Source organism: Panthera onca, chromosome C1 (genome assembly GCF_046562875.1).
Source record: "Panthera onca isolate mPanOnc1 chromosome C1, mPanOnc1 haplotype 2, whole genome shotgun sequence".
In the NCBI taxonomy this organism is placed as follows: Eukaryota; Metazoa; Chordata; class Mammalia; order Carnivora; family Felidae; genus Panthera; species Panthera onca.
The window spans coordinates 62,923,553-62,937,243 of record NC_138346.1 but is presented as its reverse complement, the minus strand read 5'-3'; the positions used below and the strand labels follow the sequence as shown (position 1 = coordinate 62,937,243).

The 13,691-nt window shown below is 32.8% G+C and overlaps 1 protein-coding gene across 1 annotated transcript in view; it reads left to right on the top strand.

Annotated features, from left to right (window-relative positions):
* The window catches only part of UBR3 (ubiquitin protein ligase E3 component n-recognin 3), a 237,715-nt gene that overhangs the window by 173,018 nt on the left and 51,006 nt on the right, over positions 1–13,691 (top strand). The window contains exon 31 of the mRNA XM_081796370.1: positions 10,601–10,706. Within this exon, the coding sequence (XP_081652496.1) occupies positions 10,601–10,706 (106 nt within the window). The remainder of the gene's footprint in view (positions 1–10,600; positions 10,707–13,691) is intronic.

The window sequence follows — 13,691 nt, the reverse complement described above, 5'->3', positions numbered from 1 at the left end:
TTATGAATATACTTTATGTTATGAAATGAGCATGATTTTTCATTACTTTTTGTAAGGGTAAATTTGAGAGAAGTGTCATTTCATACTTAAAGTACATTTTTCATGAGTATGGTTTTGATGCTATCACTATTTAGTCAGAGAATTAATGTGAATAATAGGAGTAATGTTACTGAATGTCATGTACAGCCAATTATTCTTTCCCAATCACTGAAGTTAAAATGTTACCTAATGTCATCAGCACAGGAAATAAAAATTGTTTAAAATATATAATGTATTCTTTGAAAAATGAATGTGCTTTCTTAAATGCTAAAAATATTAGTAGTTTATTAAAAATTATCAACACATAGGTTTCAAAAATATATGCATGTTATTGTAAAAAATATACATATATGTGATTTTGGTATGATTTCAAAGGACTGATCAAAAACATCTTGAAAATTTTAACATAAAGGTACAAATTTATGTGAAATTTCAACTGAGTTACTTTTAAAATTCTTACTAGTTGTATTAGATTTTGATGTTTTGGGTTATCACTTGATTCCTAGAAATGTAAGATTTTGGAAGTTATTTGTTACTGAATAGTATTTATTGACTTTTGTATGTATTTAAACCCTACTGTACCAGGTGATTTAGTATTCTGTTTTAAAGGAGAAGTTGTTGATACATAAGAGTTTTAGTTTCTGGACTGTTTGAATTAGCAAAAACTATAAGTTCACTTATTCAAATTATTTTTTCTTATTAATTTATTCTTAAATGATGTTTGGCATCAATAGTGTTACAGAAACTGTCATATTAGAAAGTATTTAGTAAAGGAATTTCAGTTTTATGTTCAAAAACTCTACTTCATTTTTCCCCCTCTGAGGTACTTAAATTTATCCAGAGACTTGTAAATAATGAATTTATTCAGAATCTTAAAACTAGTAGTAAAATTCTAGCAGCATCCACTTCAGTTATCATCCTTAATTTTAGTTTAAATTATTAAATTGATAGTTACCTCCACTTTCTTTTTATTTTCCCCTTTAATGAATAAGAGATTATAATGTGCCAATAAAGAAAAGGTCATGAGCATCCTAAATAAAAAATCAATATTATTTTTGGTTTTTCTTTTTTTTCTTCTGATTCATGTTAGTCCTTCATTCCCCCAGCTTTCTTGAAGTATGATTGACAAATTATATTGTATACAATTCTATATATTAAGGTTGTACAACATGATGGTTTTTATTTTTACTTGCCATATGATTTATTATTGTTCAGTTGCTTATGCATTATTTATCCTAATGTAGAATATATTTTATGTTGTATAAAATCCCACTGTTTTGCAAATGTTATTTACACAAGCTTAACTCAAACTCAAACTTAAGATGATGATGTGTCTTAGGACCTTAGATCAAATATTTCATTTTTTCATTTTCCAGTAGAATGTTAATAGTATTATTAAACAAAAATTCCGTCTTTTCTCTAGAGACTCCTTTTAAGTCAGTATTTTCTTATTTCCATTTATTGTTCTCTGTTAACTTTTTAAATATCACATTTTTAAAGTGTCTTTTTGATCCCGTAATATTTTGGGGAAAGAGTAAGAAAATACTTCACTAATTAAGCAAATGGTATGGAACTTACACTTTGGAATGGTGTTCCATTACAACTTCCTGATAAAATTGAAGATTAGTCAAGAAAAGAGTTAATATATTTCATCTGGAATAGCTTGTAAAATGCCTGATAGATAATTATGAACGGACACACACACACACACACAGGCAGGTAGGAGTTGAGGGGGGGAAAGATTGTTCTTTCCATAACAACAAAAGTATAAAATATTACTGGCTAAATTTATGTTGAGAAATAAAATTGTAGTGGAACAATGCCATTCAACACTTGCATATTCAACATTTTTAAGCATCGAGGTAAAATGGCCAGTACCCAATCATAATAAAAGTTCATTCCTACATATGTATCTGGGAAATTTTCCGAAGTAAAAAATGAGCAAAATTAATTAACAAAGCAGAGTACTATGGTGTTTTAATAATACCTCACATTTGTAGTTTTAAAGTTTATGAAGTACTTTCACATAAATTATTTAGTCTTTAGAATGACCATGTGAAATAGGTGTTATCTCTTTTTCATAGAAAAGGAAACTGAAGTTCAAAGTGATTGCCTTGCCAAGTCATACAGCTGGAAAATATCAGAGCTTGCACTTGAACCCACCTCTTCTGACTCTAAATTCAGTTATGTAAGACATATCCCTTGCCCTTAATTGTACCAAAGGGTACAGAACCTTTAAGAACTTTTACTCATGGGCTTAGTTAAGGACATCTTACTGAATACTGTTGCCTTGGAATCTTTCCAGGCTCTACCTGCTAACACTCCTATTATTTTGTCTCCTGTTTTCTTTTGTTAACCTTTCACTGTGATTCCTGTTTTTGTTTGGGGCCACTGCTTCAGATATTTTCTCAAGTCCTGATTCCTTCTTCTTTGAATACCAGCTGGTTTTCCTTTTATTTTTCACCAGTTTGCTGGCTGGTTCCTTCTTACTCCTGGTATCTGCATCAGCTCCCACATACAGCTCTGCTCCTGATTTCTGGATCAGAGTTCTGGACCTCCTGTTTATCAACTGGAAGGTCAGGCATTGAGGACCTTGTATTCAGCAGATAAGACTGTCTAGATAATTAATTATAAGATAGGAAGTGTTCAATTCTATTTTTTTTTAATTTTAATTTTTATTTTAAAAAAAATTTTTTAACGTCTATTTATTTTTGAGACAGAGAGAGACAGAGCATGAATGGGAGAGTGTCAGAGAGAGAGAGGGAGACACAGAATCTGAAACAGGCTCCAGGCTCTGAGCTGTCAGCACAGAGCCCGACGCAGGGCTCGAACTCACGGACCGCGAGATCATGACCTGAGCCGAAGTCGGATGCTTAACCCACTGAGCCACCCAGGCGCCCCAGAAAGTGTTCAGTTCTAAAGAGGGACATGGATAAAGTTCTAGGGAATTTGGAGGTTTGGGATCATACCTAGATGATAAATCAGTGAAGCTTTTGGTAGATGTGGCATTTGAACAAGACTGTAAAAGATGAGTGAATTTAGGATTTTTGTTGGAAATTGGTATATATGCTGATAAGTACCACCAGTTTCATTACCAGCAGATGTAGGACAAAGCAGATGCAAAAACTGAAGGCATAACTTTTAATTAAGAATAATGTTTTATTAAAATTGGTTAATTTCTTCATTCAAGTGATTCAGAAGTACATACAGAGCTCAGAGTCCAGTGAGGTTCACAGGATTTCAACACTTTTTTGCCATGATAATCTTAGTGTATTTCTTAGGTAGAAATTGTTGAAACCACTGGCGGGGCTAGGAGTAAAGGGAGGAGGTGTCAGTTGGTAAATTATTAATATTTTGGATAGCTTTTAAAAATATTTATCTTTAGGTAAACAACATCTTTCCATATCTTTGGGTCTGAGACTTTATATTACTGTCATTTAAGAAGCCACAGTTTATATTAAAAATTAAACTGTAGTGAAGTGAAATTATGGCAAACCCTTGCTTTGACATTTTCACTGGGGAGTCTAACTTAATTTTGATATATGATCTCATCAAGAAATGATGCATATGGTGAATAACTGCCCCTGTGTTTGTTATTCATAGAAAGCAATCCAGCTTAAATGTGTGCAGGCAACTTGAAATAATTCTAATTGCTCAAAGAATGAATTAGGAAGAATGATTTAATGTTAATTTCATCTTACAGTAAGACTACACAAAGATATTGTTGGTTAAGATTACAAAATTCCTCTTAAGTAGTCTGACCTCATTCTTTAACAGTGGTAAAATTCTGATATCTATAGCTTATTAAGGTCTATTCTTAGACTTAAAAATTATGAATTCTACAAATAGATTGAATCACAACTCTTGTTCTATTCTTTCTGTTATTCCATAACAAGAGGAAAATTTGGCTACCAAATCATAACCGTCAAAATGTATAAATTAATATAGAAATGTGAAAATTGCCTCCTGATTCTATTCTTTATGAATAAAATAGGCAGATGATTTGGAAACAAGCTGTTTTACCTCATGAATTCTTTTTGTTCATAGTACCCAACCAGAAGATTGTTGTAAGAACTCAATATATAAGTCCTTTAATTTTTTTAAAGGACTTAACAGATGTTCTGTTGACCTGGAGATGAGAAGATCAGAATAGGATTTATTCCCAAAGGTTGATATAGTTTATCTATTGGGAACAAAATACATTGTTGGTCTGGGGAGACCTGGATTAGAGGGATAAGAGTGGGGCTTGAGAATCAGAGCTAATAGGAGTGGCTTTTTTCTTTAAGGTCTTTCTGAAGGTTCTGTGCTTTGTGGCAGCGTAGTCAGGCCTTACTGCATTTATGATTTGTGTATTCCAGTTTGTGTATTCCAGGAACTAGGTACCACAGATAATAATGTCCACTATCAGGGCTTAGGAGCCCTGAGACCTTGTTAGGCTTAGGGCAGGGCAGCTTCTTTCTTCTGCAGCATGATTAGAACCCCTGCCCCTCAGTTTTAAATGAGGTGTTCAAATTAGACCGGGATTCATGGAGCACATCCTTTTTGGTAAGAGGAAATTGAGAGTCCTAAGAACCGGCTTTTTTTCTTTACCTTTCCTATGATTACCTACGTTTGGAAGCACATTGGTGCCTCTCCCCATATTGTTCCAAGCAATGATGTAAATGTGAAGGGGGAAGCTGCTAGTCATCTAAACCTTAAAAGTAGAAGGAAAACAGTTTGATGAAATTAATACTAATGTTGTGATACTTGAGGTGACCGGCCAAAGAATGATGGTGTAGTGTGCCCTGGAGTGGAGACATAGGAACTCCAGGAGGCAGTAGAGGAACACACAGCATGGAAAGCAGGGGGGTACTAAAGATAGCTTTTTTCCTCTGCATTTTTCCAGACTCATATGGTGGAATAAAACCTCCCCTAAGTAAGCAAAGCTCTGCTACTTTACCCCCAAATTTCCATGTGCCTTTATAGGATATAGTGCTGGAAGGAGCACTGAATTCGAGTTAGAAGATCCGGATTCTAGTCGTGTTTGTTATCTTTTGTACTCTAGGAAAGTCACCTGATTTTTTACCTTATTGTGGAAATGGAGATGATGATAGCTGTGCTAACATATCTGTCACAGTTAATTTAAGGATCAGATGGTAATAGATAAGACTGAAAGTATATATATACATGCTATGTATATATACATATACACTAAAATAGAGTTTATATATAAAACTGAAGTCTATATATAAAAAGTTATTATTACTTTTTTTCTTAACCCTCTAAAATTCCTACCATGACTGCCACTCTATTCCCTGCCCTGCCTTGCCTGGAGTGGTGGGGAGTGGGATGGGGAAAGATGAGTCAGCTCCTGTCACCCATGGCATGAATCTCCTGTTTCTTGGGAATCAGAGCTGCAAATCTTCCCTTCTTAGAGTTGTACCCAGACTTCATTTGAGCAGCCATCTCCCATCTTTCTATGGCTAATTTCTCAGGGGTGTGTAGAGGAACCAGGATTAGCTGATTCAGCTATGAGAGGAATTTACCCACACCTATTACATTCACCTTGGATAAATTGGTCAGAATCATTTCTTCATTTTGATTGGTCAGTTACAGAGAAATTGGGATTTTTTTTCCTTATGGTAATTCAGAGAGTCATTTGACTAATTGAGATTGTTTTTCATTGACAATTATTTCATCAGTGATAACTGCACGGGTACTACTAAAATCTTGAATGATCCAAAATGTAGACCCAGATAAGTTTACCTTAGGTAAATTTTAACAGTGGTACAATTTAAAATGGAACCAATTTATAAAAGTCTTTAGGACAACTCTTTAGTACATATTTGTTTAATGACATGAACTCCACTAAGAAATAATCTACCAGTTTTAGATTACTAGTTACTTTAATATTGATAAAGATAGAAGGGATTGTTAAAGCTTACCTTTTTGTTCCAGCTGAGAGCTCTTATAATTAAATCATAGGGTGTGTGTGTGTGTGTGTGTGTGTGTTAAGGACAAACCAGTTTTTCAGGGTGTTTTCTGCTTTGGTGAGGACATGTCTGTATTGTGATTAAGCACGTTATAATACTTTAGACTTGTCACAATTACAAAGAATTTGGTTAGGTATTGGAGAAAATAGAATTTTTTCTCCCAGGTGAGTTGTCAGAGTAACCAACATAGGGAAGAAGATGGTGGGAGCAAGTAGGTTAAGCATTGCGCTAGTAGTTAGAGTTGAAAGGTCAGTCTCTTTGGGGCAATAAAATTAGGACTGATTAATTGGCATACATCTTGGTTACTGAGCCAGTGTGTCATTACAACAGGAAAGGAAAGTAAAAATCCTTCATGAATTTTATGCTTATATCATACTATGTTTTTTTGTATGATTGTTGATTTATTCACACAATATTCAGCATACTTAAACAAAATCCTATTATGTGACAAGCACTGTGCTAGCCTAAAAAGTACAGAGAAGAAAGGACACAGTTGTCTTTTTCCGAGCGCTCTCACCATTAATAGAGAAAAACATGAAAAATAATTACAGTACTATATAAAAGAGAAAATGGAGTTAACTCAAGGTATAGAGAATGTATAAAGCAGGGGATGATTACATTTGTCTCAGTTGTGGTATTAGAGAACATTTTACAGAGGAGCACTTGAACTTGCTCTTGAAAGAGAAATCGATTTGCCTGGAGCCCAAAAAGGTACTATTCTAGACTAAGAGAAGAACTTGCAGAGACGGAATAAGACAATATGACACATTGGGGAATACTTGGAAAGGAAAGGGAGGAGAGAAGGTTAAATAAAAGATAGGGCTTACCTCATGAAAGGCTTTCGATACCTATTCCTTCAGTGGTTCACCAACCAGTTATGAGATAATATGATAGACTTATTGTTTACAGGGATCAGGAGAGAGTGAAACAAAATGAACCTGAATGAGCACTCTGTTGAGTAATCCATTTGTGAAATGATATAGCGGTGGAGTGAAGCAGAAGAGGATGGATCATAGGAGGCAGAACCAATAGGATTGGTAATCAGTTGGCTATGGAGGGCAAGGACATGGGATTTGACTCCCCAAGTTTTTGGTGTTTTGTTTATTTTTATTTATTTTTTATTTATTTTTTTATGTTTGCAGGGGCAGTGATGTCATTCCCCCAAATAGGGATTATGAGAGGAACTGAACATTGCAGCCCAGACGAACATTGACCTATATAATCAGTTCATTTTTGGATATATTGATTTTGTGGTGCTGTTGAACATTGAAATGCTAGAGAAATTTGTGTATTGTCAACTTATAAGTAGACATGGAAGTTGAATTTGATGAAGTAGTATGTGCAGAATGAGAGGGAAAGGAAACTAAGAAGGGCTCCTTTTTCTTTTCTTATGGAGAAGGCTGTCTTTTAGGTTTAACAGAGGAAGAACACGTAAAAGTAACTGAGAAGGAACTGGGGGAGAACCAGAGATGAGTATTACCAAAAGTAGTACCAAAATAAATATTTTTTGTGGAGTGGTAGTTTTATGTGGAGACCTGATGTTTGTAATATTATGATTTCTAATTTTAGTTGTAATATTCTCAAGTTTATAAATATTAAATTTATTATTTATAATTTATTCTTGAAAACTATGTATGTATATACATGTATATAAGCACAGCTATCTACACTACAGATATATACTATTATTTATTTTTATTGCTATATACCAGGCCAGAAAGGTGGTATTATTCCCATATTACAGATAATAAAACTAAGGTCTTTTGTCCAAGGACATGTGATCAGTACAGAGTTTGGATTCAAATCTAGGACTTCCTGGCTCCTATTAGACAGTGGTGCCTCCTATACATATGTTGAAATCATAGCACACATCTAAATAAATTTAATGATGTTTCTCATTTCCAAAACTCTTATAAATGTAGGTCTAACTTTATAACTTTAAAACATGTCATTCCAAAAAAGACATTATCTATTCTTTTTGCTATTGTTATTCAAGATTTTAATAATATGATTTCTTGATAAAATTATTTTTCAGCTTTTAAAGTATCATACAAATAGTTGGTATTTAAAATGTTTTCCCACTGGGGTGCCTGGCTGGGTCAGTCAGAGGAAGATGTGACTCTTGATCTTGGGGTTGTGTGTTTGAGCCCCATATGGGGTCTAGAGATTACTTATTTTAACTTTAAGAAACGTTTTCCCATTATTTTTAGTTTTTAACTTTTTGATTATGATCATAATTTCTCTTTATCCTAAGTTTGCTACTGTCATTTGTGTTTTAGTGTAAGAGCTCATTTTGCTGATAAATGAGTTTATTCTTACTGATAGCCCTCAGACTAAATTTTGAAAACACACAATGAATAGTGAAAGGTATTGATTGTTATTTGACCAATTTTCTGTTTGCTACTGAAGTTATCTGCAGTTTCTAGCATTGTTTTTCAAAGGTAGATGTACCTCGTTAGATATTCTTCAGCTCTAGTTAAAATCAGTACCAAAGACTATTATTATATATTGTATTAATAGCTTTAGAAGATTCCTCAGGGTTACGATATCAGTTTTTCATAGGAATGGAAAGGGGTGTGTATGTGTTAGAAAAGGAGTTTTGTATTTTTCTTTTAATTGTAAGCCCCCAAGGAGAACTGTGTTAGAAATAACAAGGAAGCAGCAAATCTTGAATTCTTAGCTTTTCCAGTATTAGGGTGATCTGGCAGGGTTCTTCCTTTCTCTGGGCCAATTTCCTCATTGGTAGAAATGAGGGAATAGAAGAAAATGAAAATGTTTCCTTCAACATTTGTATTTCTTTAATTAATGGTAGAGGTTGGGAAAATACCTGGATTGCGACATTATTGCTGTGCCAGCCATGGTTTCAATGTAAAATAACTTAGTAAAATTGTAACGCTTATGCTTTTGATTAAATCAGATAAACTTTAAGATAATTGACTTTGATCTTGAAAGGAAATTTTAAAAAGAGCCCTTTGATTCAGTTAGCACTTATATAAAAAGATTGTAAAACCCACCACTTTGCAATTTGAGTTAATATTTTTCTGCTAGAGGAATTTAGGTGTTTTCTTAAATAAACACTTTTAGGTTTTAGACCCTTTTTAGATTATAAATTATGTACTTGGTAAAAACAATCTCTTATGTGTAATTGAAGTGAAATAAAATGACCAATATATCTTCATCATTTTATTTCTCTGCTAAAAACATCCCTGTTGTCAATGCTATTAGTGGAATAAAGTTACTGGAAAAATTGGAGATTTGGGAAACTTAACTGGTCTCAAAACTGGGGGTAACAATATTACCTACCTGGTAGAATTTTTGTGAAAGTAATTGAGTGGCATGTAATAAATACTCAGCTAATGTTGGCTATTAATAGGATGAAGAAATTTTAAGAGAGGATTTATACTATACATTGACCTATAGACAGGAGTGAAGCAGGTTAAGGTATTTATATTCTTCTGATTGTTATAGAGAGGTCAGATTGAAACTTAAAGGTATGTATAGAGTGTTAAGATTCAGTTCCCCACCTCCCATTTCCTCTTCATGCCCCACAGAGTGGAACATTTACTTTCATCTTACAGCTCTCCTATGTCTTACAAAAGCTTCCCAAGACAACTACTACTATTATTCCTATTACTACTGCACAGCCCCCCCATAAGAATTATATTGATGGATCTTAAATGAATCTAAAATCTAGTTGATTTCTAAGTCAGTTGCTCAGAGAAACAAAATCTTGTTCAGTTTTGATTGTTTTAATTTAGAGAATAAGTGGCAACAATATGCTTGTGTTATTTGGCTTTTCATCCTGTCTGGTTTTAAGAATTAGATTCAGTTATACATCAAAAAAGTATTATCTGATTTTCTAAAAAATGACTTTTGATTTATATGTTTTTGAATATTTATGGCAGAATACTCTAACCCATTCCTTGTCATTTTTACCACCAAAAAAAAGGCCTTATATGAAAACAAAATTTTGGATTTTCTTCTGCATAATTTAAAATTTTTAAACCAAAGTTTGTTGAAAGCTAAGAATTATGGATTATTGTTATGGTTTAGATAGAAGAAATGAAAACAGCTGGATTAGTTCTGCTAAATAATATTATTATTTCAGTTTTTTTCTTCATGTTGAATCAAAAGATGATGAAGTCACAATTCAGTCTAATGAGGATTTGGGGAAAGATACTAAGTGAACAGAATTTCACCTAACTGATTTATGTGGGTGGAGTAGGACTCAGGGTAGGGTATCAAAGATAACACTAAGGAGGTGACCACAAGAGTAAGAAGTACAAGTTGTCAAGTCTGAAGCATAAGCCAAGAAAAAGTAGGTCTGTGATAGGAGATGAGGAAAACAAACCATTCCTGTATTAAGATTGAACATAAGGATAGTCCATATTCCAAAAGATACTATTTAGAGAGATATATGTCAGAGTTTACCTTAAAAGAGAGTATAAAATAGTCGGTACTTAAAGTTGGTGAATTATCATTATAAGGATGGGAAATATTTCCACACAAATTAGCTAGAAGTTTTGTTTGAATTTTGTTCTGAAAGAATTGTGTGAACTTTCTAATTACTTTTTCTTCAATTTATTTAGATCAACTGTTCCATGTATTAGCCTTGCACATGCGGCTTTATAGCATTGATTCTGAATATAATCCCTGGAGAAAGCTTACACAATTAGTAGAAGAGATGAATTCACAGTAAGTATTATCAAAAGATTAAAGTCAATTAAAACTGTTTTTGAAAAATAGTTAAGTATTAAAATAGGATTAAAATTCTCTATGAATATGTAAATTTTCCTTATTCAACATAGAAATATATTAAAAATAAACAATGGTTTATCATTATACACTCTGTAAAAATTGCATAAAAATTCACACCAAATGAGAAAATCCTGTAAAGAATCCTGTTGATTTGTATGCAGTTAAAAAGTTTGAATGGAGGTACACAAAGGCTGATTGCCTGTCTTTTTATGTCAGAATTGATTATTGATTCAGATAACCTTAGTCTGATCCCTTTATTTATTGTAAAGTTTCCCATCAGCTTTCTACCCAGTGATTTTTGTAACCCCTGATGATTCTTGCCTAAATCTGGTATTTTATTAGGTGCCTCAAAATAGTGATTTTAAAAAACAAAACAAAAAAACTTCAATTCTGATTTATTAGCTAGGAATGTTTTTTTAATAAAGGGAGACTTTTCCATATCATATCAGCTATTTGGTTACCCTGAAATATAGTCTGGCAGGATGAATGCATGATTTTTCCCAGTTTATAAATTTTCAAAGATACGAGTTGATGCCCTAGCAACTTCCAGTGGTGACCAATAAGTTGTGGCTATTTATTTGGTGATCTCATAATTTTTATATGTTTGATGTGTTCACTCCATTTCAGCCATTCTTCTTTTCAATCTTCTTTAATTTTTATTTTATTTTATTTTATTTTATTTTATTTTATTTTATTCTATTTTATTTTATCTTATTTTTATTAAAGTATAATTGGCATACCGTATCCTATTAGTTTTATGTGTACATCATAGAAATTTAGTATTTTTGTACATTACAAAATGATCTCCATGGTAAGTCTAGTTACCATCTGTCACCATACAGAGTTACTACAGTGTTATTGACTCTAGTCCCTATGCTGTACATTACATCCCCATGACTTATTTTATAACTGGAAGTTTGTATCTGTTAATCCCCTTCGCCTATTTCGCCCATCCCCAACTCCTCCCCATTCTGGTAACCACTAGTTTGTTTCCTGTATCTGAATCTGTTTCTCTTTTGTTTTGTCTGTTTTGTTTTTTAGATTCCACATATGAGTGAGATCATATAGTATTTGTCCTTCTGTCTTAATTTCACTTAGTGTAATACCCTCTAGGTTCATCCATGTTGTCACAAATGGCATGATTTCATTCCTTTTTTATGGCTGAGTAATAGTACATTGTATGTATATATCACATCTTCTTTATCCATTCATCTATTGATGGATGCTTAGGTTGCTTCCATATCCTGGCTATTATAAATAATGCTGCACTGAACATAGAGGTGCATATATCTTTTCCCTAGTGTTGGTGAGAATGTGGAAAAAAGGAAACTCTCATACGTTGTTAGTGGGAATGTAAATTGGTGCAGCCACTATGGAGGTTCCTCAAAATTAAAAATATGATTCAGCAATTCTGCTTCTAGGCATTTATCCAAAGAAAGCAAAAACATTTTTGAAGAGATATATGTTGAATTTGAAGAGATATATGTTGCTCCCTTTTAGGTTATTGAGAATCCCTTTAGGATGGCTGTTGGACTTCAACATGGTCCAAGTAGTCTTTGATAATATCCTTGTTTTCTGGCACAATAACCTAGGCTTATTTTGTATATTTTACACTCTGTACCTGGAATCAGCCAATCCTCTATGTAGTTCCTTTTAATGGGAAATGGTATTTAGAGATCACAATCTGGGTGGTTAAGGGGTATATATGACTATTATGTTATCACAAAATCTTACAGGCTCATAGGCCATTCCAGTGGACAGAGTTAGGGAGTCTTTTTTTTTTTTTTAGAAAAAGATTCTGAGTTCTTACTGGTATTTGTAATTCAAATGCAAGATTGAAGGGTATATTTTATTTCTTAACTTTTTTGTTATTTGCATCTTTTTTCTCTTATTCTGAAAATCTAGGTTCATAATGGCATTAACTTTATTACTACTTGCATAACCTATAGTATAATGATAATTATTAAAAAAAAAAATCACTACTGACTATATGTTCTTTTGTCCTAGAATCTATACCACCAGGGATGTACAGGCAAAATACTGTTTTTAAACTCATTTGAAGTAACTTTTTTTCTTGTGTTGTTATGCCATCAACTTGATTTATAGTGAGACTCATTTGTTTCAGTTCTTTTTTTCCTCAGTGTTTAAAGATTGCCTTTTCCCCTTTGATTTATTTATTTTAATTTTATAAAACTTGTATTTTTCCAAAGGAAAAACTATGTGATAAAGTAAACTTGGAGACCTCTATCTTACATTCGTGCCCATTTGCATTTTTTGTGTGTGTGAACTCTATCTGTTGCCTATTTCTAACAATTGAGTTGTTGGTTGTTTTCCTCTTCATTTTAAAAACATGTTTATGGATTTTGAATATTAGCCCTTTGTATTATAATTTGCAAATATGTTTCAGTAGATTGTCAATTTAGTTTTACTTTATGATTTTTTTTTTGCCATCCAAAGTTTTTTTTTAATGTCATATTTATTAATCTTTTCAGTAATTAATTCTGGAATTTGACTCATCCTGACTCAGGTCTTAACCTCACTCCCTTTTTTAAAACTCAGGTTTTCTTTTCCTATTTCTTTTTTCTTAAATTGAGATATGATTGATATACAACATTATATTTCAGATGTAGTGAAACTAATTACAACATGATTTGATATTTGTATATATTGTGAAATGATCACCATAGTAAGTCTAGTTAACATCTGTCATTGCACATAATTACAAACTTTTTTTCTTGTGATGGGAACTTTTGTGATTTATTCTCTTTGTTAACTTTCAAATACACAATACAGTATTATTAACTGTAGTCACTGTGCTGTACATTATATACCCATGACTTATTTTATAACTGAAAGTTGGTACCTTTTGACCACTTGTTACCCATTTTGCTCACTCACCATATCTGACATTTTGCTCACCAC